General features: G+C 51.7%; 1 protein-coding gene across 1 annotated transcript in view; it reads right to left on the reverse strand.

Moving 5' to 3' along the window:
* Positions 1 to 16,443: 16,443 nt before the first annotated feature.
* The window catches only part of LOC128976609 (protoheme IX farnesyltransferase, mitochondrial), a 138,644-nt gene continuing 128,927 nt past the window's right edge, over positions 16,444 to 26,160 (reverse strand). The window contains exon 7 of the mRNA XM_054393908.1: positions 16,444 to 17,081. Coding sequence (XP_054249883.1) covers positions 16,642 to 17,081 — 440 coding nt within the window. The 3' untranslated portion in view covers positions 16,444 to 16,641. The remainder of the gene's footprint in view (positions 17,082 to 26,160) is intronic.

Genomic DNA, 26,160 nt, shown 5'->3' on the forward strand with positions numbered 1-26,160 from the left:
TCCACCAGCACCAGCCAGGATAATATCAACAAAATGTCACAGAAAGTTTGATTTAAGCCCTTAATATATGTCAGCTGGAGCTTGTAAAAGTTGGGTTGGCTTTTAAAGCAAAATAGCCCCAAGACAGGTTCGATTGTAATTGTATCTTCTACAGTGGGACGTCAGGAGGCTTTTCCCCAGGAATGGCAAATGGGCAAGCGATCAGAAACAGCATCTGAGCAAAGGTCAGTCAGGAGGAGGGCTGAGCCCATGTGGGCTGAGCTCTCCCTGGAGCAGGGGGGGCAAAGGGGGTGAGGTTTGGACAAGAGAGTTGGGAACTAGTTGTGGCTCCATCCTCCAGACTGACCCACCTGCCTCCAGCTGGAGCCTGCATGTCTGCTCAGCAGGGCACAGGTCATGCCTGCTGCCACCTTGTGCAGAAGGCTCTACCAGGGTTGGTCTCCTTATACCTGGTGCCACCTCAAGAGCAGAGCTCCAGCAATGATGGTTTTATACCTGGTGCCACCTGAAGAGCAAGTCTCCAGCAATGCTGGTTTTATACCTGCTGCCACCTCAAAAGCAGGTCTCCAGCAAGGCTGGTCTCCTCATACCTGGTGCCACCTCAAGAGGAGGTCTCCAGCAAGGCTGGTCTCTTGTACCTGCTGCCACTTCAAGAGCAGAGCTCCAGCAAGGCTGGTCTCCTCATACTTGCTGCCACCTCAAGAGCAGAGCTCCAGCAAGGCTGGTCTCCTCATACCTGGTGCCACCTCAAGAGGAGGTCTGCAGCAAGGCTGGTCTCCTCATACCTGGTGCCACCTCAAGAGGAGGTCTCCAGCAAGGCTGGTCTCTTGTACCTGCTGACCCCTCAAGAGCAGAGCTCCAGCAAGGCTGGTCTCCTCATACCTGGTGCCACCTCAAGAGGAGGTCTCCAGCAAGGCTGGTCTCTTGTACCTGCTGACCCCTCAAGAGCAGAGCTCCAGCAAGGCTGGTCTCCTCATACCTGGTGCCACCTCAAGAGCAGAGCTCCAGCAAGGCTGGTCTCCTCATACCTGGTGCCACCTCAAGAGGAGGTCTCCAGCAAGGCTGGTCTCCTCATACCTGCTGCCACCTCAAGAGGAGGTCTCCAGCAAGGCTGGTCTCTTGTACCTGCTGACCCCTCAAGAGCAGAGCTCCAGCAAGGCTGGTCTCCTCATACCTGGTACCACCTCAAGAGCAGAGCTCCAGCAAGGCTGGTCTCCTCATACTTGGTGCCACTTCAAGAGCAGGTCTCCAGCAAGACTGGTCTCCTCCTACCTGCTGACCCCTCAAGAGCAGGGACAAGGCTCTTGCTGTTTAACATCCCACATGCAGCAGTTGTGGTAGAACCACGCATGTTGTGCCCCACTGATGAGGCCAAGAGAGCAACATCATGAAGAAGCAGGGGATGGAAAGAAATGGGCACGAACAGAAATGTGAGACTGGGTTTGCTCTGTGCCATTGCTGCAGAGCCCCTGAATCATAATGGGAGCTTAATCAATAAACTAATTGAGCTTCATCAGTACAGTCTCTGGATCCCACCTCCTGGTGATTGATTTGTTACACAGCAGTGGGAAGGTGCAGGCCCAGACAAGGGGTCATGGTGGCACTTAGTGGAGCACCAGTGAGATGGGCTGGCTCTGCAAAACACACTTGTTAAAACCAGGGCAGAAGGCAGAGAACTCAACACGCCTTCAAGCTGAGAGGTGTGTTGAGGAAGGAAGGGTCAGATGTGAGGACAGAGGAAGGGTCAGGTCTGTGGATTCACCTCACCAGTATCCCCCCTGGGTGGCTCTTCCCAGGCCATGCTCCTTACAGCTGCAGCCAGGTGCTTTCCACCATCTTCTCAGAGCCTGGCAGAAGGCAGCATCTCCCAGTGCTGCCCCTGTGCTGGGTGCTGAGTGTCACCTTCTTGCTTTACCTCTTTTCAGCTAGAAAATCCACACATCCTTTTAGCAAATGCTAAAAGGGAGGTGGTAGAAGCACTATCCCTGGAGGTTTTTGCAGCCAGGCTGGATGAGGCTCTGGCCAGCCTGCTGTAGTGTGAGGTGTCCCTGCCCATGGCAGGGGGGTTGGAACTGGCTGAGCCTTGAGGTCCCTTCCAACCTTGACAATTCTGTGATTCTATGAAATGCTATTTCCCTGCCCCAGACCAGGCCAGTTCTGAAATGCTCAGCTTCTTTTATTCTGAAGCACAAAGCCTCGTCTGTCAGCGAGGGGCACCCTTGTCTGCAGGAGCCAGCCTTGCTGGGGTGCTAAATAGGAGCAGGTTCCCAAAATCAAGCTCTTGGTCCCAACCCAGACAGTGACCTGACCAGAAAGGAGGTGACAAGCCACCAGCATGTCCTGTTGGCAAACATACAGCACCGAGCACACTGAGATGTAAGGCTTTGATGTGAGGCTTCTGCAAGCTTCTGTGTGTCCTCTTCCACACTCATGCATCTGTAATGCTTGATTTTGTCCTTCTTGATCAATTGCAGTACTCTGAGATGCTTCTCAGCCACAGATCCATGTGCCCAACCCTTGCTCCCTTGCAGGGACCCAGGAATAGAGATCCCACATAACTTCATTCCACTTCTTCTACCCTAAGAATTCCTCTGTGCCCTCTCCTCTTCCTGTCCCCTCTCTTCCTCTCTGCCACACATGTCCTTTGCAGTGCACCCTGTGGGCAGGTGGAGCTGAGGATGGTTAATGTGTAAATCTTGTGTGTCTGTCTGTCAGCAGCTTCCTCTCTTTCTGTAACACAGCAGTCCCAGCCCTGCACACATCTGCTGGGCTCATATTCATGTGATCACAGTCAGGGAAGAGCAGGGAAAAAGAGCCCAGGACATTTGGAATGTTGTTCTGACAAATGCATGCAGTAGGATTAAGCCATGGAGGCACAGCTTGCAGTGAGAGTTGTGTGGGTCAGGATTGCTGGACCAGCAGCCAGTGACCATCCCAGCTGGAAACAGCTAAATGGTGGAGCTGGGCCATCCTGGGGGTGAAAGGCCATCCTGTGGGAAGGATCACTGGGATCATGACCTGTAACTGTGCCAGGGGAGTTTTAGGTTGGATATCAGGAACAATTTCTTTACTGCAGGAGCGGTCAGGCATTGGAACAGGCTGCCCAGGGAGGTGGTGGAGTCCCCATCCCTGGAGGTTTACCTGGAGAAAGGTGTGGCCATGGCACTTTGGGACATGGTTTAATGGCCATGGTGGTGTCGGGTTGATGGCTGGACTCAATGATCTTAGAGGGCTTTTCCCACTGAAACAATTCTGTGATTCTATGATTCTGTGAAAACAGGTCAGGCACTGGCAAGGGAAACACCCAGGGCTCTCAAGTCACTTGCTCTGCACCCAAGCCCAAGTGCCACCTACTACCCCTGAGCCCTCAGATGTGGCTCTGTAACCACACCAGTGCCCAAGGACACCCCAGGGACATCCCTGCCTCCTGCAGCCTTTTGCTGCCGAGCCCCAGGCGCGCTCCCAGCGGGGCAGCACCACTGTACAGATGTAAGGGGAGATCTTGTTTCTCTCAACCCGAAACCATTTCCTTTCCCCCACTGCCCTCCCTCCCTTCACCCCCCTAATTCCTCCCTGGGGGTTTAATATCTATTTCTCCAAGTGCCACGGGCCAAATTTACTGCTCACATAACTCCAGCAGCTTCAATGGAGAAGCGCCTTTCAGGGCGCTCCAAGGAGGCGTAAGTAGGAGTGATGTGATGGAACTGAGTAAAGGGAAAGATCGTCTGGCTGTCAAGAGGAGTTTCCTACCAGTGAAATCTATAGACTGTGGAAGTTTCCCTCGGGAGCAAGCAGAAACCAAGTTGCTGAAGTCATTTGAAAGCAGCACAGGAGAATAGGAAGTCAGCCCAGTGAGTGGCCAAAAGGAAAGGTGAGATGACATAATGCTGCTTCTCCTGCTCTGATTCCTGTGTCGGCGTGGCTTTGGCCGTGGGGTTGTTTGCTCCTGGTTTTTCTGAGCGAGGTGATGGCCCTTGATGCTTCTGCAGAGCTTTCAGTTCCACCACTAAATTCTGTCCTTGGAATAAAGCAACAGCCACTGCAGCTCCCCTCAGTCTTCCTGTTATTCCTGCTCCTTGAAAAGCTCTTCTGGGGTCATTTCAAGCTTCTTCCTGACTTTCCTGAGTATTTGCAACCTCTTCTGGGGTCTTTTCAATCCTCTTCCTGACTTCCCTGAGTATTTGAAACCTCTTCTGGGGTCTTTTCAGTATTATTCCTGACTTGAGTCTGCAAAGCTCTTCTGGGGTCTTGTCAAGCTTCTTCCTCACTTGAGGCTGCAAAGCTCTTCTGGGGTCTTTTCAAGATTCTTCCTGACTTCCCTGAGTCTATGCAAACCTCTTCTGGGGTCTTTTCAATCTTCTTCCTGACTTGAGTCTGCAAAGCTCTTCTGGGGTCTTTTCAATATTCTTCCTGACTTCCCTGAGTCTATGCAAACCTCTTCTGGGGTCTTTTCAATCTTCTTCCTGACTTGAGTCTGCAAAGCTCTTCTGGGGTCTTTTCAATATTCTTCCTGACTTGAGTCTGCAAAGCTCTTCTGGGACCTTGTCAAGCTTGTTCCTGACTTGAGTCTGCAAAGCTCTTCTGGGGTCTCATCAAGCTTGTTCCTGGACACCCCTGAGCCTTTATCTCCAGTTCTGTGGCTGTAACAAAACGACCCAGCCTAATTTGGGAAGTGACAGGACTCATCGATCGGGGTTGTGTTTCCATCCTGCTGGGCTATGGAAGCAGTAAACACGAATCTACAGCTTACTGGCAAGCAGGAGGGAGACCAGGGATGGCAATCTTCCTATCTGCAGGGATCCTTCAGGTAGGTAGCTGGTAGATCATCTGCAGAAATACTGCATAAAAGCAGTTAGCAGGTGTGGAACACTGCTTTCCCTGCTGACTTTAGGTTCTGACAACTGCTGCCTGCCTGGTTTGGGCTCGGAATACCAGGCCAGGTCTGCACATGCCCAGCTACCAGCTGGTGGCTTTTGCAGTCCCTTGCCCAGGGAACTTCCTGATGCATTTCTGAATGACTTCACACTCGCTCAGCATCTCAGCATTAGGAGCTTAAAGCCTGGCTGCTAGCAGCCTCCTGCCTCGCACAGTTCCCAGATAATTACAGATTAGAACCGGCTAATTTTTATTTGTGTAGAGCTGTCAGAGATCTATGTTTGTTATTATTGTCTCCTGGGTTGCCAGTTGCATAAATACATATGTAAAACCCCCTTTGATCTTGGGGTATAATGACACAGATTTATCAAATGTTTGCCTTTTTCTGTCTCTTTGAAAAGGCTGATTTATGGAGTGCAGTCCCTACCTCCCTTCCTCTCTTGAAATATGAAGTGTTTGTGAGCAGCCAAGGTAATATTTAATATCCTGCCAAGAATCCTTTGCACTTCCTAACAAATGAACTACAACCTAGCCAAATGGTTCACATCTGTTTAGCCTCTTCTCCTTTTTAACTAAACAAATTAGCATCAGAATACCTGGGAGGCACACAAAGTCCCTTTCTAGATGACAGAACACAGACAATTATTAGCAAGGGGAGTCACTGTATTGAAAGGAGCAGGCATGGGCCGAGCAGATGTTTTCACATCTCCTGTAGTGTCCATGAATGACCTGCACCACAGTGGACATGCTGCCACAGCCTTTTGAAGTGGCTGAGGAGTCCATTCAGTGCCCTTCTGAATGGAACTGAAGGCAGCGACCTCAGCTAGTTAAATGTTTCATTTAAAACGCCTCCAGCAGAGAGCAGTTGTGCTGGGTGGGGTTTTTTATCCCCCATAAATGGCATCACCCCACTGCTCTCCACCTGCATGCCAAGCTTGGAGATAAGTGTCCTGCTCAGGATGCACCAGGCAGCTCTGATTTGATTTCTGTTTCCATCACAGATACACAGATTGCATGAGGCTGAAAGGGACCCTCAAAGGTCATCTTGCCCAACCCCCCTGCAGTCAGCAGAGACACCTCCAACAGACTTCCCAGGGCCACATCAAGGCTGCTCTTGAATGTCTCCAGGGACAGGGCCTCCAGCACATCCCTGGGCAACCTGTTCCAGTATTTCACCACCTTCAGAACTTACTCCTGATGTCCAGCCTCAATCTGCCCTGCTCCAGTTTCAAACCATTGCCCCTCATCCTATCCCCACAGGTCCTTCTGAGCAGTCCCTCTCCAGCCTTCCTGTAGGTCCCTTTCAGATATTGAAATGCAGCTCTAAGGTCTCCCTGGAGCCTTCTCTTCTCCAGGCTGAACCAGTGGCTTCTTATCCCAAGAGCATCAAACTATGTGGCCTCACTGCATTCTCCCTCTGTGAAAGAAGGACTGAGAGGTTATTTGGGGTTGAGGAGAATTGCAAGGGGCAAATGAACACCTGCAAGGTATATTTTGGGCTATTGAAGCTTCCTGCAGTCCACACAACTACAAACTCACACCTCTCCCACCATGTGGGGCTTTTCAAGCACCCTTTTCCCCACTGGAATCTCAAACACTTTTGAATGAGAGGTCCAGGAGGTTTTGGGGCTGAGGTGAGATGAGGTGAGACAGGCTCGCTCCACTGGGTTCATTGCTGGTGGAGGGAGCCAAGCCAAACACACAGAATCACAGAATCACAGAAACATTCAGGCTGGAAAAGACCCTCAGGATCACCAAGTCCAACCCAGAACCCTACTCTATAAAGTTCATCCCCCTAAACCATACCCCCAGGTACCACATCCAAACCACCTTTAAACACGTCCGGGGTGGTGACTCAACCACCTCCCTGGGCAGCTCCTTCCACTGCTTGTCCACTCCTGCTGTGAAAAAGGTTTTCCTAACTCATTTTAGCAGGGCCAGCACAGTCTGTGTTTGGCAAAAGGAAACAGTCCAAAGCCTGGCAGGGACCCTCCTATTGATATATTGATATCGATCATCCTACTAACAAGTGATCAGAACCAACCGCAGCCACCACCAGAACCTGCCTTTGTAGCACCACACCAGAACACAGCAGGGAAAATCATAGAATTGTCAGGGTTGGAAGGGACCTCAAGGCTCAGCCAGTTTCAACCCCCCTGCCATGGGCAGGGACACCTCACACTACAGCAGGTTGCTCACAGCCACCTCCAGCCTGGCTGCAAAAACCTCCAGGGATGAGGCTTCCACCACCTCCCTGGGCAACCTCTGCCAGTCTCTCACCATGGTGAAGAACTTCTTCCTAACATCCAATCTGAATCTCCCTACTTCTAGTTTTGTTCCATCCCCCCGTGTCCTATCACTGCCTGACACCCTAAAAAGTCCCTCCCCAGCTTTCTTGTAGCCCCCTTCAGATCCTGGAAGGCCACCAGAAGGTCTCCTCAGAGCCTTCTCCTCTCCAGACTGCACAACCCCAGCTCTCTCAGTCTGTCCCCATAGCAGAGCAGCTCCAGCCCTCTGCTCCTCCTCATGGCCCTTCTCTGGACACCTTCCAGCACGTCCTTCCGAAGGCCCCGCTGGGGAGCAGTTCTGCATGAACGCAGCAGGAAGCAGCCCTGGCTGTGGCCCAGCGAAAGGCTGCAGGTGGGCACGGAAGGTGCTGTCCATGGCCGGAGCCGCGGCGGCCGCAGGGGGTGCAGCTTCAGCACAGCTCAACAGAGGGAGTTCAGCGCCGCTGCGGCCGGGCTGCAGCCAGCACAGCCCTGCCCCCGGTCCGCAGCGCTGCCTGCCCGGCTGCCCGTCCGTCTCTCTGTCTGTCTGTCCAGCAGGGCCTTCCTGCACTCCCCACCACAAGCTAAGCATGCAAAGGGCTGCATAGTTAACTTCGAGCCGTGGAGTCTCACACACACAGGGCATGGGTCTAGGACGGCTCCCAGCGATGCTGAGCCCTGCAGGCAGCTGACCTGGTTGGGCTCCTGCCAGCCTGCTGGCTCCCATCTCAGCCATGGGCACCTCATGAATTGCATTGCCCTGCTGAGACCCCCTGCAGTGCTGGGGCAGCTCTGGAGTCCTCAGCACAGCACAGACAGGGACCTGTTGGAGCAGGGCCAGAGGAGGCCACAGCAATGCTGGCAGGGCTGGAAGCCCTCTGCTGGGAGCCAGGCTGAGAGAGTTGGGCTTGGGCAGCCTGCAGAAGAGAAGGCTCCAGGGAGACCTTCTGGTGGCCTTGCAGTGCTTCAAGGGCTGAGCAGAAAGCTGGGGACAGACTTTTGAGCAGGGCCTGATGTGACAGGACAAGGGAGGATGGTTTGGAACTCAAAGAGGGAGATTGAGACTGGAGAGAAGGAAGAAATGTTTGCCCCTGAGGGTGCTGAGAGCCTGTCCCAGGTGCCCAGAGAGGTGTGAGCTGCCCCATGGCTGGAAGCATTGCAGGTCAGGTTGTGTGGGGCTCTGAGCAACCTGCTCTAGTTGCAGATGTCCCTGCTGGCTGCAGGGCTGGACTGGATGAGCTTTAAAGGTCCTTTCTAATTCAGACTATTCCATCATTCTATGATCCTCATGGAGCAGTCCTTGCAGGAAGCCCAGTGAGGCTGCTCCTGTGTGTGGAGTGCAGTTCAAATGCCATCACAGGTGCTGGGTGACTGCTGGGGGCCAGACCTGCCTGGCAGCAGAACAGAGGACAGACCCTAGTGCCAAATGGAAGCATTTGTCATCTATGGCAAACCCTGCAGGCAGTGCCTAGACTGGCCAAGGTCCCTGGGGTTCCCACGGGAAGGGGACAGACCCACACTCCTTGCAGTGCTGGGAGCAAGAGCTGCTGCAGGAACATCTGCCTGCAGATGCTTCCACTGTGGTCTTCCCACTGTTCATATTTGAGGTGAGGAAGGTTGGGAGCTTCACTCCCAACATTATCTGCAGCTCCTGCCAGTCCTTGTTCTGTTGAAAGCCAAGTGCATGTGACAAGCAGACCCTGAGCAGCAGGCCAGGGGCATTAGATGGAGAAGAAGAGATCTAAACAATGTTCCTCTCTCTGCTGTTGAGTTGACTGCATGGCCCTGGGCACCCCTCTTGCCCTCAGCACACCTCAGTTTCCCTTCTGCACTGGGAGCAGGTGGGTGCAGGGATTGCCAGGGGCAGTGTGTGGGTCACCCAGCCCTTTGGCTGCTCTGTGGTGTGAGGATCTGACTGAACCTCCAAATCCAGCTGATAAACTCAGGCTGTTCCCTCCCCAGCTTGGACACCATCCAGCAGCTCCCCTGGAAGCACGGCGGAAATGCCTTAATCACCTCGCTTGTGTCTCTGTTTCATGTTTAATTTGATACAGTCCCTCCTCTCCCTGGCCAAAAACATAATCCCAAACATCTCCCAGCAGCACACACAGCTTGATCTTTCTCCTTGCTCAGAAAACAAAAGGCAAGTCCCTGTACTAGACACTTTCTTTGCAAACCAGCTCTGGCTGCTGTGTGCCCCTCTGCCTCTGGGCAGCCAGTTCCTGTGCTCTGGGAGGAGAGGGTTGATGGTGGAGCTCATCCTGCCCGACTAGATGCTCTGGCCTACCCCAGCACCATGGTCTGCCCTCTACTCAACCTCACCACAAGGATGCCTCTTTTCCCCCTTACTGCTTTTTGGAGGAGGAAAATGGGCAAGATGTCCCTACTGATCCCAGTTAGGGCCCGTCTGGGAGATGGGAGTCCTCTGTTTTCCACTCAATCAAGGCAGTTCCCCAAAGCCAGGGGTGGTATAGGTTGGATATTTCCTTCAGGAGTGGTCAGGAATTGGAACAGACTGCCCAGGGAGGTGGTGGAGTCCCCACCCCTGGAGGTGTTCAAGAAGCCTGTGGCTGTGGCACGTGGGGACAGGGTTTAAGGGTGGTGTTAGGTTGATGGTTGGACTGGCTGATCTTAGAGATGGTTGGACTGGATGATCTTAGAGATGGTTGGACTGGCTGATCTTAGAGATGGTTGGACTGGCTGATCTTAGAGGGCTTTTCCAACCCAAACAGTTCTATGATTCTATGAGAGAGCCTGACCACAGCTGCAGTCCAGAGGGGTGCAGGGGATGTATCTCACAGCACGTTTCATGGAGATGTATCAGAGGGAAGCTGCAGTTATAGTAGAAACTGTTATAAAGGGGAGCAGGGGACAGAAAGGACCTTGCCATGTGAGGGTGGTGGAGCCCTAGAGCAAACTGCCCAGAGAGGCAGGTATGAATTTAAGGCAGCTCCTAGAAAAATGGTAAAGCAGGTATGAATTTAGCACAAGCTTCCCAGCTCCAGCAGGGTCAGCCTGGCATCCTCCTTCCCAGGCACCTCTTTGTAGTCTGTGTGCTCCCCCCCCCTGTATGAAGCACAAGGACCATGGCAGCAGCTCCATGGCAGCTCCTCAGTGTCTACCAGGCTCAGCACATCTCTCTGGAGGCATCAGCAGCAAGGCTAAAACAGGCATTTGGGAGCAGCAACCTTCCAGGGGCTCAGAAGCAGACAGCACTTCCCAGAAGGGATCAAGGCACCAACCTGAACCCTCTGCCAAAGCCTCAGTTCTGGCTCCAAGGCCTGGAGGTGCCAGAACTGGTTAAGAGCGGCAGGAAAAACGTCTCCACATTGTGGGAAAACAGCTCCTTCTGCCAGCCTTGTTCTGTGAAACAGCTGAACTGTGCCTTTATGAAACACTGGAAACTGAACCCCAGCCCCAGGAACTGACCCAGGCTGGAAAAACCTTTGGTGCAAATGGTTAAAGGCTGGAAGCAGAACAGCAGAGGTGACGGAAAGTGTGCGAGGCAGAGCTGCTGAGAGATCCTCCTGCCAGCTCTCTGCAACATGTGGACTTCTGGTGGCAGCCTAAGTGGCTTTGTGACACTCTACACATGATGGGCTTTCCAGAGCTCCTTTTTCTTTGGGTCAAGGAGCATTTGAGCAGCCCTGTGGAGGGGCAGGTGCTGGTCTGCTGTCCAGACCTACACAAGCTCTGGCCGAGCACAAGTTGTCTCGTGTTCAAGAATTGCTGCAAGCTCAGCTGGCACAAGGGTTTGGAAGGCAGCTCCAAAGCTTGCTAAACCTTGTGTCAAAGCCCTGAAAGTCTGGAGAACATTTATTTCAGAGAGGACTAAAAAGCACTGATGGAACCACCCAGTAAGTCACAGTCTGAAGTACTCTTATAGAGAAGGGTCCTCAGCAGGGACATTTCTGACCTCACAACTCAGTTGCCATCTTTGACTTCCCATTAACAACACACTGTTAACCCAGCACTGCCAGGGCACCACTAACCCATGGCCCTCAGCACCACATCAACACAGTTTTTAAAGCCCTCCAGGGGTGGGAACTCCACCACTGGGAGCAGCCTGATCCCGGGCTTGACAACCCTTTTAGAGAAGAAATTGTTCCTCACGTCCAAGCTAACCCTCCCCTCGATGCCATTCCCTCTTGTCCTTCTGTGGAAGAGGAGATCAGCCCCCACCTGGCTCCAAGCTCCTTTCAAGCAGTTGTACAGAGCAATGAGGTCTCCTCTCAGCCTCCTTTTCTTCAGACTAAGCAACCTCAGTTCCCTCAGCTGTTCTTCATCAGACCTGTTGTGCAGACCCTTCACCAGCTTTTTCCCTTTCTCTGGACACACTCCAGCCCCTCAGTGTCCTTCTTGGAGTGAAAGCCCCAAAACTGAATGCAGATGATGGATGCTGGAACCAGACTCTGAGTCACCTTTGGCAGGGCCAAGTGCTGGTACCCACCCCGAGGTGATAAGCCCTGCCCTGCAGCACTGACCTTCTCCATGACTGGGAGAAGAAATAGCAGCAACTGACCCAAAGCCATGTCACCAATGCAAGTGGCATCCCACATCCCTCAAGGCCTCACTGGGGGCAGCTCTTTGCCTAGTTGGAAACCCCATAGCCAGAAATCCCATCAGGGACAGCCTGCCCCAGAGCTTCCAGTGGTACCACCTCCAGCAGAGCTGCTTGGTAGGCAAACAGTGCTGATATTTCTGGTGCAAAAACAATGTTCTGCAGCCAGCTTAGCATTCCAAGGGAAAGGGAATATCTAATCACCTCTGGAGAGCCACCAGCACAGCACACTTTCTATCTGTAATGATAATGGTGCCTGAGAGTATCACTCTGTTTCCATTCCTTCCCTGGTGGGATCCTCAGGAGCGAGAGGGATGTGTGTGTGTGTTTGGTGTAAGCCTTGAGACGCCGTGGCTGGAGCCAGAGGAGTGTGAATGTGTGACTCTGCTGGGGCTGATCCTATCAGAGGCTGATACAGCAAGCCAGAAAGAAACAACCCAGGGTGGGGGGAAGGAGAGGGGGAAGAGCTGTGTGTGCAGGGGTTGGGGTTCCTCACTCATGCTGCAACTGCCCAGCTTGCTGGGATGCATGGTACTGGTGCTGAGGTATCAGAGTGGGTTCACACAGCACCTGGGGGCTCCTGGCAAGCACAAGAGCCTGAGGTGATTCAGCTGTGGGGCTCAGCTCCCCACACAAGCCTGGTGCTGAGGCTGAGTGATGTGCTGAAGGTCATGGGGGGAGTAGAGAGTCAACTCTCTGTCTTTACTGGGCCATACAGATTCACAGAAGGGACCCTCAAAGGTCATCTTGTCCAAGCCTCCTGCAGTCAGCAGGGACACCTCCAACCAGAGCAGGCTGCCCAGGACCACATCAAGTCTGGGCACAGGATTGACAAAACCCCCAACTATTTACTCTTCCAAGAAGGGGAAATATCATCCTCCCTGCTCTGCAGAGGGAGTGCATTTCTCCACCAGAGATCTGGAAGGAATGAAGATCCCCTGAGCCTCAGGGCTATTGTTTTATCCACAAAACCACATAAAGGTTTAAAGTCCACACAAAACCAGCTTCATCCTCTTGAGTCACTGGCTCACATTCCTCTCTGAGCTCCAGCACAGGCATTTGGTGATGCAAAACTGCCCATGCTAACAGCAACACCTAGACCATAGACTCATAGAATGGTAGGGTTGGAAGGGATCTCCAGAGATCATCCAGTCCAACCCCCCTGCCAGAGCAGGATGACCTAGGGCAGGCCACACAGGAACACGTCCAGATGGGTCTTGAAAGTCTCCAGAGAAGGAGACTCCACAGCCTCTCTCAGGATCCTGCTCCAGGGCTCCAGCACCCTCACACCAAAGAAGTTTGTCCTCATGTTGAGGTGGAATTTCCTGGGTTCCAGTTTGTGCCCATTGCCCCTTGTCCTATCACAGCACGATGCATGAATAGAGCCTGGCCCCTTCTTCTTGACACTCACCCTTGAGGTATTTTTAAGCATTAATAAGATCTCCTCTCAAGTCATCTTTTCTCCAGCTAAACAGCCCCAGGTCTCTCAGCCTTAGAGGGGACCATCTCAGCTACCAGCAGAACCAGAGCCAAGAGGGACATGGCACAGGGCTGCCATTTCTCACTCCCACATAAACAGCAGGGACATTTCAGGGGGACACCCTGAGCAAGTAACCAGGGAAGCTGGATGACAACCAACCAACCTGTATTCAAGTTCTCCAAAAGGGATAAAAGCCACCACAACACTACAGTTCCACATAGGAATCACTGCTTGGGATTCAAGGAGCTGTGCAAAGCTTGCATGGCCCAGCACTGAGATGCAGGGAGCCCAGGTTTAACCCCCAGCACTGCCCTGGGTGTGCAAAGTGATCACAGCAACTCTCCTGCTCCTCACCTACCTCCTTCCCTGCAGGATTTGGGCAGCAGGGTCAGCAGTGCTGCTGTGGGGATGGCAGCCTTCCATCCTCCACCTAGGCTCCCAGGGACCAAAGCCACCCCTGGCTGAGGGCACACAACTGAGTGGGGTTTTTTTCATTCCTGTAGTGGAAAGGCCACCTGAGAGCACCTCCTGCACTACCCATCTGCAACCAAGAGTTCAGTCTGGCAAGGGTTTTGCTTTCAAAACACAGGGAACAGCAGCAGTTCCTCAAGGCAGTACAATGACAGCAGATGGCTTCATCCATGCACAGTCATTTTGTAGCAAAGCAGAGAACAGCTTCTGGATGAATAAAGCCTTTCTTTTGAAATTAAAAATTAAGGTATTTCTTACCTTGAAATCTCAGAGCCACTCTCTGAAACCATGTCTCTCTCCAGGCCAGGCCAGCTGGGTGTAGAGATGCTGCTGCAACTTGGTGACCTGCATTTTGCAGACACTTGGTGATGATTCTAAAGCTCCTGTCTAGCCCTAACCCCCCTGAGTGTTACACAGTTTGGCCCAAGAAATGGGGATGACTGCTCTTCCAAACAGAACCACAGGCATGTCCTTGGGACCTTGAATCAAAATAGAGTTTGTCAGGACAGCACCCAGCACTTGCAGGTCATCCTGAAGCTTTGTAGTGACCTAGGAGAAAACCACAACCCTCCTGTTCAACACCACTTTCAGCCTCTGGGAGCAAGATGTGGGGTTTGTGAGCCTTCTGCTCTGGTCAGGTCCTTCTGCTAGCTAGAGGTTCCCAGAATCCCAGCATGGTGGGGATTGGAAGTGTCCTCTGGAGATCATCCAGTCCAACCCTCCTGGTAAAGCAGGGGCACCCACAGCAGCTTGCCCAGAAGCACAATGTCCAGGTGGCTTTGGAATCTCTCCAGAGAAGGAGATTCCACAACCTCTCTGGGCAGCCTGCCCCAGGCTTCCAGCACCCTCACACCAAAGGAATTTCTCTTCCTGTTCAGGTGGAACCTCCTGGGTTCCAGTTGGTGCCCACTGCCCCTTCTCCTAAAGGTTGCCCAGATTCTTTGGTTTTGCACAAACCCTCCCCACCCCCACATCACCTCTCTTCACTGTGTTCTGCACTCTAAGTCAGTACTTCACAGTCTCTCCTCTCTCTTGTGGCCATCAGGAGAATATTGCTGCTGCAAGAAACATCCCAAACCTCTCCAAGCCCTCTGGAATGAGCTGACCTGAGCCAGAGCCTCAGTCAGAAGTGAATTGTTTCAAGCAGACTCAGAGCAGCCCCCTCCTTTTTCGTTCCATACACCTTTTATTGCAGAGCAGACCGAACCCATTTTTGAACCAAACTCAGGAGCTGCACAATTTCCAGACACTGCCACGGTCAGTTGAGTCCAGCAGAGTCTGTCAGACAAACAGGGAGAGGGAACTCACCCCCCTGTCATCTGCAAGCACTTGAGAGAGTCTGAAAAATCTTGCAACTGAGTATTTCAGAGCCATGTAAAACAGGTGGCTCTGCTCCTGCCAGCACCTCCTGCAGCAGGGCAGAGGTTAACCCTGGTCACTCCTGATTTACACCACTGTCACCAGCCCAGAAGCAGGCCTTGGATCATGAAAGCAGCCAGGGAAGGCTGGATGTCAGGGTGATACACACGTGGTGGCAGATTTGTGATGCTTCCCAAAGGGCTTCCTTTGGGATCAGATAGAAGACAGTGCCTCCCATTCCAGGTGCTGCTGTGTCTTTGGGTCGATGCACAACCCTGCTGCCCACTCCCTCTCCACGTGGGAAAGAAATCTTGGCGTGGAAACTCCTCGAGTCGTAACAGGCACTAAATAAACTACTGCACAGCCTCTGGCTGCCCTGCCTGCTGCTGTGCCTGCAAGGTCACAGCCAGCCCCAGGGAAGGCTGAGGGTGAGCCACAGCCCCTCAGGGGGATCACAAGAAGGTTAGGCTGTGGCTACAAACCGTTATCAGCTACCAAGGACAATGTGTGCTCCTGGGGAGACCATCCACAAGAATGGCTTTGGGGACACACTGGATGCATCAGCAATTTGAAGATGATAATATTAGATGAACCCTCCCCCAACCTTCTGTCTGTGAAATGTGTTTGCTTACCGACCCTATACCCTGAAGTGAGGCCTTCTCTCTGAGCCACCACAGCGTGACATACAGTGTAACTACTGTGTAAATACCGTGTAAATTCAGTGTAAATACAGTTCAAACTCCTGATGCAAGTCCAGAGCTCACCGGAGGACACTGAATGGGCAGGCACAAGACACATCAGCACAGAAAAGCCTCAGAACTGCCTGACTTTGGAATTTCCTCCTCCACCTTCTCAAAGCTTCAGAGACACAAACAGCCATGGCAGTCGGTGCCAGCTGCAGATGTGACACACAGGGCTCAGACCTTAGTGACATCAGAAACTCCCCATGCTGGATGTAGAGCAGAATGGCTCAGTGCTCGAGGTGGATGCTATAGAACAGCTCTTCACCTGCAGGCTGTTTGAATGCTGATGTGTGGTGTGCTGAGAGGTTTTTACTCCTCTCTCCCCACTGTATGACAACAAAAAATCTACTGGGGTGAGTGGGAACCTCGGGAGAAGCAACTGCTGGCAAAAAGCCTCAGAAACTGAAGGCTTCTGTGTAGTATCAGAGCAGGGGTGGCACAGATGGAGACAAGTGGAGTTCACCCAACCCACCACGTGCCTCAAAGCTGGATTTGGAAAGGGGTGCTCGGGGGGCAGGGGGGAAATCATTCATTCCTCTGTCGCTGTCTGCTGGCTGTGCCAAGGCCGGCGGTCAGCGAGTGTGCGTGAGAGTGGGCAGCTGAAACCTGCCCAGCAGAGCAGGGACCACGGCTCAGGGAGGCTTTGGAAGGTCCTCTCAAAGTGGTGTGCTTCTGACACAGGCTAAGTTTGGGTCTGTGATGAGTGAGCCAGCCCACCAGCGCTGCAAAGCCCTCGGGTCTCTACTCCCTTCGGGAAGAAAAGGATCTCAAGAAGTGGTCGCTAGGCACAAATGATTTGTCTGCAGACAGAGCCCCACAGCTTTCCCCTTGTCGTGACCAAAATGAACTACCTGACGTGCCAGCAGGACAACAAGCAAGGGACATTTAAGGCAATCTCATTTCTGTGGCCCTCCCGTGGCCTTCAGCCAGCAGATCTTTGCCTTCCTTCTCCAGGAAGGACTTCTTGCAGGTGAACATGACGAGCAGCAGCAGTGGCAGGTGCCAGAGGCTGCAGAAGAAGAGCTTCCTGGAGCTGCTGCGGTCTGCGTCCCTGTAGAAGCAGAAGCCGAGGTAGGAGATGTAGAGGTTGAGAGGGAGTGAAATGAGTGGGAAAGTCCAGGTGGTGATGTCGAGCAGAGGAGCTGCTGTGGAGAGTCCAATTAAGGCCAGGCAGTGGCGCAGAGCCACCCTCCTGCAGAGCCCTGGGTGGGTGACAGACATCATGCAGTAGCCTCCCCGCGAGTAGTCCTCCCGCAGCCCCCAGCTCAGGGCGTTGAAGTGAGGGAACTGCCAGGAGTAGAGGATTCCTCCCAGGAGCAGTGCACCTGCAGCGGGAGAGACAAAGGGACAGGCATTGGAGGGCCACTGGGAGAGGTGCTGCAGAGAGAGCTTGGCAGATCACACAGAATCAATCAGGTTGGAAAAGACCTCAGAGCTCATCAAGTCCAACCTATTACCTAACACCTAACACCTCCTGACAACTAAACCCTGGCTCCAAGTGCCACAGCCAAGCTTGTTTTGAACACCTCCAGGGATGGTGACTCCACCACCTCCCTGGGCAGCACATTCCACTGGCCAGTTACTCTTTCTGGGAAGAACTTTCTCTTCACCTCCAGCCTAAACTTCCCCTGGCACAGCTTGAGACTGTGTCCTCTTGTTCTGGTGCTGGTTGCCTGGGAGAAGAGCCCAACCCCCACCTGGCTACAACCTGCTCTCAGGTAGTTGTAGAGAGCAATGAGGTCTCCCCTGAGCCTCCTCTTCTCCAGGGCTGTGTGTGCAGGAGAGCAAAGCTCTGGGTGAGAGGAGCAGAAGACACAAAGCTGAGGCATACCCTGGCTTTGGTGGCATTTACACAGGACTGCCTGTGGTGGTTCTCCTGGGTTTGGAGCACTGAATTTGGGAAGCATTTCAAGGAGTCACCTCCTCCTAACCAACCATCACTAACTGGTTTCTGCACCTATTCACGGGATTGCTTTGGTTGGAGAAGCCATCGAGTGCAACCACCAACCCAGTACCACCATGGCCATTAAACCATGTCCCCAAGTGCCATGACCACCATGGAACACCTCCAAGGTTGGGGACTCCACCACCTCCCTGGGCAGCCTCTTCCAATCCCTGACCACTCTTCCAGGAAAGAAATTCTTCCTAATCTCCAACTTAAACCTCCCCTGGCACAATTTGAGTCCATTTCCTCTCTTCCTATTACCTGATACTAGGGAGAAGAGACCAACCCCAACCTCACTGCAAGCTCCTTTCAGTCCATTCAGTCTCTACCTGAGGAAAGATTGATGGAAATGAAGCAAATTTTTGCAAGAGACTTTTTCTGGCAGCCTTGAGCTGAGTTGGGGCATCCAGAGAAGAAAAAAAAAGCTGTTGGGCAAAGCAAAGTCTCACATTGACCAGGAACAAGGAGCTCTGCTCAATGACAGCAGAAAAAGAAGATACCCTAGGAAGATACCAGCAGCCTGGAGCACAGCTGAACTTTGTTGGCCACTGTAGGAAGGACACAGGAGGCACCTGGATCAGATCTTGAGCAGGCAGCCGAATGGGGAGAAGCTGCTAATGAGGTGACAGAAGGTGGGAGAACTTTTCACTCCTTTAAATCAACTGTGGGAACTTCTAAGCAGCTTGCTGGAGTGGCTCTATTCACACCAATTAGCTGTTTTCACATGCAAAAAGCAGCCATGGAAGCACCACACCTTCTGCAGCTCTTCTCGGGACAGGGCTGACTGAGGCAGCAGCACTTTCAGATGCTGGTTTCAGCGAGCTTCAAGGAGGCCCTCAGACTAAACTCCCTTCACTAATTTTGTCTGAAGACACAAAAACTCGCCCAAGGCTGTTGCACATTATGAGCATTCCTGGATTTTCCTTTTGTTTCCCAGCTCCCAAACGCTCTGCTCTGGCGTTAACACTTTCATTGCGTCTCCTGCCTCCATGGGCTCATTCTCTATGGAAACTACTTCTCAGCTGCAGCCAGGAGTTTAGTGTTCTCTTAAGGGCTTGAGAGAGACACAAAGAGCCACACTGATCTGCACACAGATTAATGGACTGACATCGAAGGATGGTAGGGGTTGGAAGGGATCTCCAGAGACCACGGAGTCCACCACTCTGCTAAAGCAGGATGACCTAGAGCAGGTCACACAGCAACACATCCAGAAGGGTCCTGAAAGTCTCCAGAGAAGGAGACTCCACAACCTCTCTGGGCAGCCTGCTCCAGGGCTCTGGCACCTTCACAGTAAGGAAGTTTTTTCCTCATGCTAAGGTGGAACCTCCTGGGTTCCAGCTCGTACCCATTGCTCCTTGTCCTGTCACTGGGCACCACCACAAAGAGCCTGGCACCTTCATCTTGACCCCCACCCCTCAGCTATTGATAGACATTGATCAGATTCCCTCTCAGCCTTCTCTTCTCCAGAATAAACAGCCCCAGGGCTCTCAGTCTCTCCTCATAGGAGAGATTCCAAGTCCCCCAGTCATCCTTGTAGCCTCTCTTGGACTCTCTCCAGTAGATCCTTTCCCCAAATGCTCACTCCTCTCCCACCAACTGCTTGGGCTCTAACAAAGACCATGTCAGTGCCTCCTTTGAACTGTTTTGTGGTTCATGTCTTCTCTGCACCTGCCCTGGCTGTTCCTTGGGGCTGTGCATGTCTAATTCTTGTCCTAAACAACACACCTTACCTTGGTGGTGTCATGCAAATAATAATCAGCTAAGTTTGCAAAGGAGCCTTTTATTTTTTGCCCTCTGTTATCAACCAGTGAAGAAGGGACAACCCACTGCACTCCAGGGGGGTTTCCAGTTGCTTGTAAGATCCCACAGGGCTACCAAAAACCTGCCTCAGTGCTCTATAAACTGAGGAACAAACACTCTGTTAGGGGAGCACCTCAAAGGTGGTGACATGAAGGTGTTACTCTGAAAGGTGATTGTGGCTGAGGGAGCTGGGGATGTTCAGCCTGGAGATGAGGAGTCTGGGAGGAGATCTTCTGACTCTCTACAACTCCCTGAAAGGAGGTCGGAGCCAGGTGGGGGTTGGTTTCTTCTCCCTAGTAACAAGTGATAGGATGAGAGGAAGTAGCATCAAGTTGACCAGAAAGATTGGACCAGGTGATCCTTGGGGTCTCTTCCAACCTGGCATTCTGGGATTCTGTGAAGATCCTGAATGCGATAAACCAAGGGAATATGTTTCAAGTTTCCCACCTGAAGTGCTTTGGAGCCATTAGCTCAGCATCTCTCAGAAGTTAGGGGAAGGTGAGCTACAATTCTCACTCAGAATCATAGAATGGTCTGGGTTGGAAGGGACCTCCAAAGGTCACCTAGTCCAATGTCCTCTGCAGTAAGCAGGGACATCCTCCACTAGATCAGGTTGCCCAGAGCCTCACCTTCAACATCTCCAGGGATGGAGCCCCAACCACCTCCCTGGGCAGCCTGGTCCAGTGCTCCACTACCTTCATGGTAACTGAGGAAAGTTCAGCAGATGGGGGCAGGAGGGCAGACTGAGCCTGGAGATGAGGAAGAAATTCTTTCCAGTGAGGGTGGGGAGACACTGGCACAGGTTGCCCAGGGAGGTTGTGGATGTCCTCTCCTTGGAGGTGTTCAGGGCCAGGTTGGATGAGGCCTTGAGCAAGCTGGGCTGGTGGGAGGTGTCCCTGCCCGTGGCAGGGGGGTTGGAACTGCCTGATCTTTAAGGTCTCTTCCAAGCCAAACCATTCTGTGGTTCCATCATGCAGAGCTTGTCCCTGTTGCCACAGCCATGGACCAGGCAGCTTCTCCTCTGCCATGTGCTGTGTGCTCCTGGCTGGGCTGCAGCACAGGCTCTGCTTATTCAGTTGTTCCAAAGTTGTGTGCAGCCAGGCTCAACACCCCCTAAAGCTCAGCCACACAAACCCTTTAACAGCTCTCTAACACCATTACAACAACAACAGCAAAGAGTCATCTGGAGGAACTTTTAAACACAAAGAGGCCAAGTAAACGACTTGAGGCTGGGTTCCCCTTTCTAAAGCTCTGGGTTGTTGGTTTTTGGTTTGTTTTTGGTTTTTTGTTGTTTTTTTTTTTTACATGCAAGCCTCTGGAATTTCATTACTTTGATTACATAACAACCATTGAGATAATTGATATTTTACAGAGAAGCTGCACAGTAAAAAAAAAAAAAAAAATTAATAGCCCATTATGAGGGTTTTAAGTGACCCCAGCTTTGTGTTTGGTTCCCATGTGCCTTGGACATCCTGCAGTTTCCTCTGCCCAGGCACAGACTGGCAGGTAGGCAGAGGTTTGGAAGTGTCACACAGGGCTGGTGACTTGCAAAGCACAGCACATGGTGCAGGGCAGTTCCCTTTAGTCTGGAGAAAAGGAGGCTGAAGGGAGACCTCATTGCAGTGGTTGCAGTGAGGTGGGGGCTGTCCTCTTCTCCCTAGCATCAGGTGATAGAAGGAGAGGAAATGGCCTGAAATTGTGCCAGGGGAGGGTTAAGTTGGAGAGAAGGAAAAATGTCTTTGCTGAGAGAGGTCAGGGATTGGAAGAGGCTGCCCAGGGAGGCGGTGGAGTCCCCATCCCTGGAGGTGTTCCAGAAGAGTGTTCAAGGCACTGCAGGATATAGTGGCCATGGTAGTAGCTGGGTAATGGTTGGACTTGATGATCTTAAAGGTCTTTTTCCAACCTTAAGGATTCCATGATCAAATCAGCCCACAGCAGGAATCCTGTCAGAGCAGACACTGCAACACTCATTAATGACTAAATAAATGTTAACTATGTCATCATCAGGCCAGCAGTGTTTGCAAGCCAGACTACCTCTGGAGACTAACCTGGCTCAGAACCCTGCAGAGGCTGCTCTGCTGCTCCTGTGCAGCTCCCAGCAGCCTGGGAACTCCTTTTAACAATAGCAATTCTCCTTTTCCTCTGCAGAGTTTGTAATTAAGTGAAAATCAGACGAGGCTGTTCCCAAGTGCAGCATGTGGAGCTGGCAGAGAGTTTGCCAAAGCAATGCTGCTTGTCAGGACACAGCCACCATGCTTGTAGGGGACAGGCAGCACTCAGGACCTCCACAGCCCCTGGGCTCCTCCAGAGCACAGGAAAAAGCTGAGCACAGACAATCAACATAGAATCATAGAAGGGTTTGTGTTGGAAGGGACATTTAGAGTCCATCTAGTCTAAACCCCCTGCAGCCAGCAGGGACACCTGCAACCACAGCAGGTTGCTCACAGCCCCACACAACCTGACCTGCAATGCTTCCAGCCATGGGGCAGCTCCCACCTCCCTGGGCAGCCTGGGACAGGCTCCAACCACCCTCAGGGGCAAACATTTCTTCCTTCTCTCCACTCTCAATCTCCCTCTTTGACTTCCAAACCATCCCCCCTTGTCCTATCACAACGGACCCTGCTCAAGAGTCTGTCCCCAGCTTTCTGCTCAGCCCTTGAAGCACTGCAAGGCCACCAGAAGGTCTCCCTGGAGCCTTCTCCTCTCCAGGCTGCCCAAGCCCAACTCTCTCAGCCTGGCTCCCAGCAGAGGGCTTCCAGCCCTGCCAGCATTGCTGCGGCCTCCTCTGGCCCTGCTCCAACAGGTCCCTGTCTGTGCTGTGCTGAGGATTTCAGATCTAGCCCCAGCACTGCAGGGGAAGTCTGAGCAGAGCACAGCAGAGGGGCAGAATCCCCTCCCAGTCTAACCTGCTCCTGCTGCCCACACTGCTGGGGATCAGCCCAGGCCATGGCTGGCTCTGAACTGTGAGGGAATCTCCTATTAGGACTCTCAGCTTTTCCACAAGTGTTTATGAATTGCAAGCCCACAAGTACCTGGCTCATGGATATCCCAAGCTGTCTTGTGGCCAAATTTTTTAGTAGCTGCATGTTTAGCCCACTTGTGACCACTTCCAAACTCTTCACTTCTCCATGTGTGAGAACCTGGGGCAGCTGTGAGGAGACTCTTGTAAATCCTGATCACTTGGCAGAGTCCTGTTGAGGCAAACAGGACCCAGGTCTCCAGTATCCTTTCACTCTCCTCTGCAAAATGGCTATCAAATGTTTTCTTGCTGCTTTCCTCTTGTTCAATCACTTTGCACCAGCTGAAATCATCTCAAAAGTTACCAGGCTGCAGAGAACCAGGTAGCTCTGACAGCATCCACAGAGTTCAGTAAGAGGTTTTACCCTTCCTCAGGAAATGTTGAGGTGAAACTATTTTCTTTTCTTTAATTCTTTTAGAGGTATTTAAATAGTAATAGAACTTCTATTTAATAAACAAGGACAAGCTGAGAATGTTTATTTTATTTTAATATCTAAGATAAAGCCAAAATGTCAGCTGGCACTGAAGAAGGTAGAAAGTGGTTCTCTCTTTCTGCAGAGATATTTTTCTCCAGTGAAATATTGAAGCTTTACCAACTGCACCATCCCTAAAGCAAACAAGACACTCAGCTCCACAGACATTCACAAACTGCTTAGCAAGATGCTCTGAGGGTCAATAAAACTGGGGAGAAGTAGGAAATAATTGTCAGCTGAGATTTCCAAAAGCAGCTTGCAAAGCAGAGTAGCCTGACAGGCTAATTTTCAGGACAAGAGCAAGAAGCAACTCCCTTGGAAGCTCTTCATGGTGTCAAGAAGGCCATGGGGCTCCTCTAAGCTTTGATTAAAATCTGCTGGATGGTCCAAATCTCAGGTGAAGGAGCAATGTCAGCACTGAGTCCTTGACTCTCTGCTAAGAGGAACACCTGAAGAACAGGAGCCTGGAAGATGGGGTTTGGGTGTAAGCCCTTGCAGGGTGTGAACTCTGGCCACTGGTTCAGACATGGAGAGGAGAGCAGGGCAATGAGGTAGCAACAGCATCATGTCCTGTCCATCCTGGGCTTGCACCAGAATCAGTGACCCCCAAGTGCAAGTCCTCCAAGCTTCTCATGTCCTCTAAAGGATACAAATTCTGCTGAAGCCTCCACATCACCTGCTCAAGATAGAGTGAGCACATCCAGCTGCCAAGCTATTGGTTCCAGTTGCAGCATTCTGGGCAAAACCCAGGTTGCTTCCTTCCCATAAAGCAACCTGGGGACTTCAAACCTATTTTCTCATCCACTGAAGGGCAGAAGGAATCTTTGGATCATAGAATCATAGAATTGTTAGGGTTGGAAGGGACCTCAAGGCTCAGCCAGTTCCAACCCCCCTGCCATGGGCAGGGACACCTCACACTACAGCAGGTTGCTCACAGCCACCTCCAGCCTGGCTGCAAAAACCTCCAGGGATGAGGCTTCCACCACCTCCCTGGGCAACCTGTGCCAGTCTCTCACCACCCTCATGGGGAAGAATTTCTTCCTAACATCCAATCTGAATCTCCCCATTTCTAGTTTTGCTCCATCCCCCAAGTCCTATCACTCCCTGACACCCTCAAAAGTCCCTCCCCAGCTTTCTTGGAGCCCCCTTCAGATCCTGGAAGGCCACAAGAAGGTCTCCTCAGAGCCTTCTTTTCTCCAGACTACACAACCCCAACTCTCTCAGTCTGTCCTCATAGGATCCTGCTTGACTCATGCCTCATGCTGAGGATGCCACTCTCTTGAGCAGTGATTTGAAATACAGCTCTTTGATGATGATGAAAGGCATTGCCAGCATCAAAGAGCTTTGGACACTGGACATGGAGCAGGAGCAAAGATTTCACCCACAGCTGAATTATTCCAGCTTCTGCCTTAAACAAGGCACAAAAATTGAGATGATCCAATTGAAACTCTCAAAAAATTTTTTTTTCTGCAGGCAAATTCTTCCAGGGCAGAAAAGGACTTGAGCTCCAAGAGGACACAGGCTGAAGAACTGCATGTTTGGGTGAAGCACCAGCCTCTGGAGCAGGGCCAGATGGAGTCTAACCAGCCTGGGCAAGCAGATGAGCAGAAGTCTGTCTGCACAAGTCGAGGCAAACATGTCCTGAGGTTATCTGCAGAGTGATGTTCTGACATTGGACAGGGCTCTGAGCAACCTGCTCTAGTTGAAGATGTCCCTGCTCACACCAGGGCTGTTGGACTAGATGACCTTTACAGGTCCCTTCCAACCCCAAACATTCTGTGATTACAACACCATGTTCCTGAAAACACATCAGAGACTACCAACTTGTTATTCCTCCTCATCCTTTTATTATTCCTCCTTATCCTTTTATTGTTCCTTCTTACCCATCTCATCGTTCTCTACACAACACACAGTGTCCTGCAAACCTCTTGCATCACCTTCCAGCTCCAGGCAGGACAAACTCTTTATTTATTTCCTCAATGAATCAAAAAAAAAAAAAAAAAAAAAAGAAGGGGAAGCTGATCTGCAGCATCAACACAAGGACAGACTTGCTCCTTCTGTCTTTGCTTCAGTGCTGCACATGTCTGACTGGGAAGTGGCCAACCAGGCATTAAAAATAAACATGGAATGGTTAAAATATCAGCTCCAAACCAGATGTTGAAATCTGACTGCATTTCTCAAAGCTGGTGTTTACTGCCTTGGCAACCTAAGAATGCTGTTTTGCTTAGAGCACAATTTTAGTAATTCCTCTTGCCTTGAATAATGTGAAGGAATCTTAAAATGATTTCCAGACCTTGGTAGCTCCTGGATTTAGGAGAGGAAAGCACCGACCCTTTTGTCTCCTGGAAACTGGTATGAGTTGGCTGCTGGCAGTGGGGGGAAGGCTTTGGTAGCCTAAGCTCAGCCTTTTAATGGCTCCTAGTCAGGAAACAGCCCCACACTGTTTTACTTGATAGCACACAACTGGCTCTCCTCCCTGAAAAGATGTTGAACAAATTACTCCTCTTTAATCCAGACAAGGTAGATTAGAGCTCAGAGACTTGACTTGATCCAGCTGTATCCACCTGCTTGGGAGGCAACCAGGCTGTCTCAGACCTCATTTCTCACCTTTTCTACAAGAAATTTAACATAACCTGCCCCAAAACTCTTCACTGTGGTTTTAAGAGGGCATTTCACACACTGGATACATCCCCAAAGCTTTGATTTTCTCTCTTTTCTTTCTTGTGCTTGCTCACAACCACTTTAACCTGGAGATTCTAACTATGCAGCAATTCTGGGGGGTAAAACAAGGTTTTGGAAGCCTCACCAAAGCCTTGCTGCCCTGTGCAGATCCAGTGCAATATTAAACACCCAAAGGGTTATCTGGGGAAGTTGATACAGACACTCAGAGTGGTTTGGAGAGTCACCTCCATGCCACAGTGGCCTGACACCTAAGGGTTTGTTTATGAAGCTGGTGGTGGCATTATGTTTGTGAATCATAGAACCACAGAATGGCCCTGGTTGGAAGGGACCTCAGAGATCATCTACTCCAACCTCCCTGTTGGGGAGGGAAACCTCTCCACTAGCCCAGGCTGCTCAAGGCCTCATCCAATATGGCACTGAACACCCCCAGGGTGGAGGCATCCACAGCTTCCCTGGGCAACCTATTCCACAGCCTCACCACCCTTG

This window comes from Indicator indicator, chromosome 29 (genome assembly GCF_027791375.1).
Source record: "Indicator indicator isolate 239-I01 chromosome 29, UM_Iind_1.1, whole genome shotgun sequence".
Lineage (NCBI taxonomy): Eukaryota > Metazoa > Chordata > Aves > Piciformes > Indicatoridae > Indicator > Indicator indicator.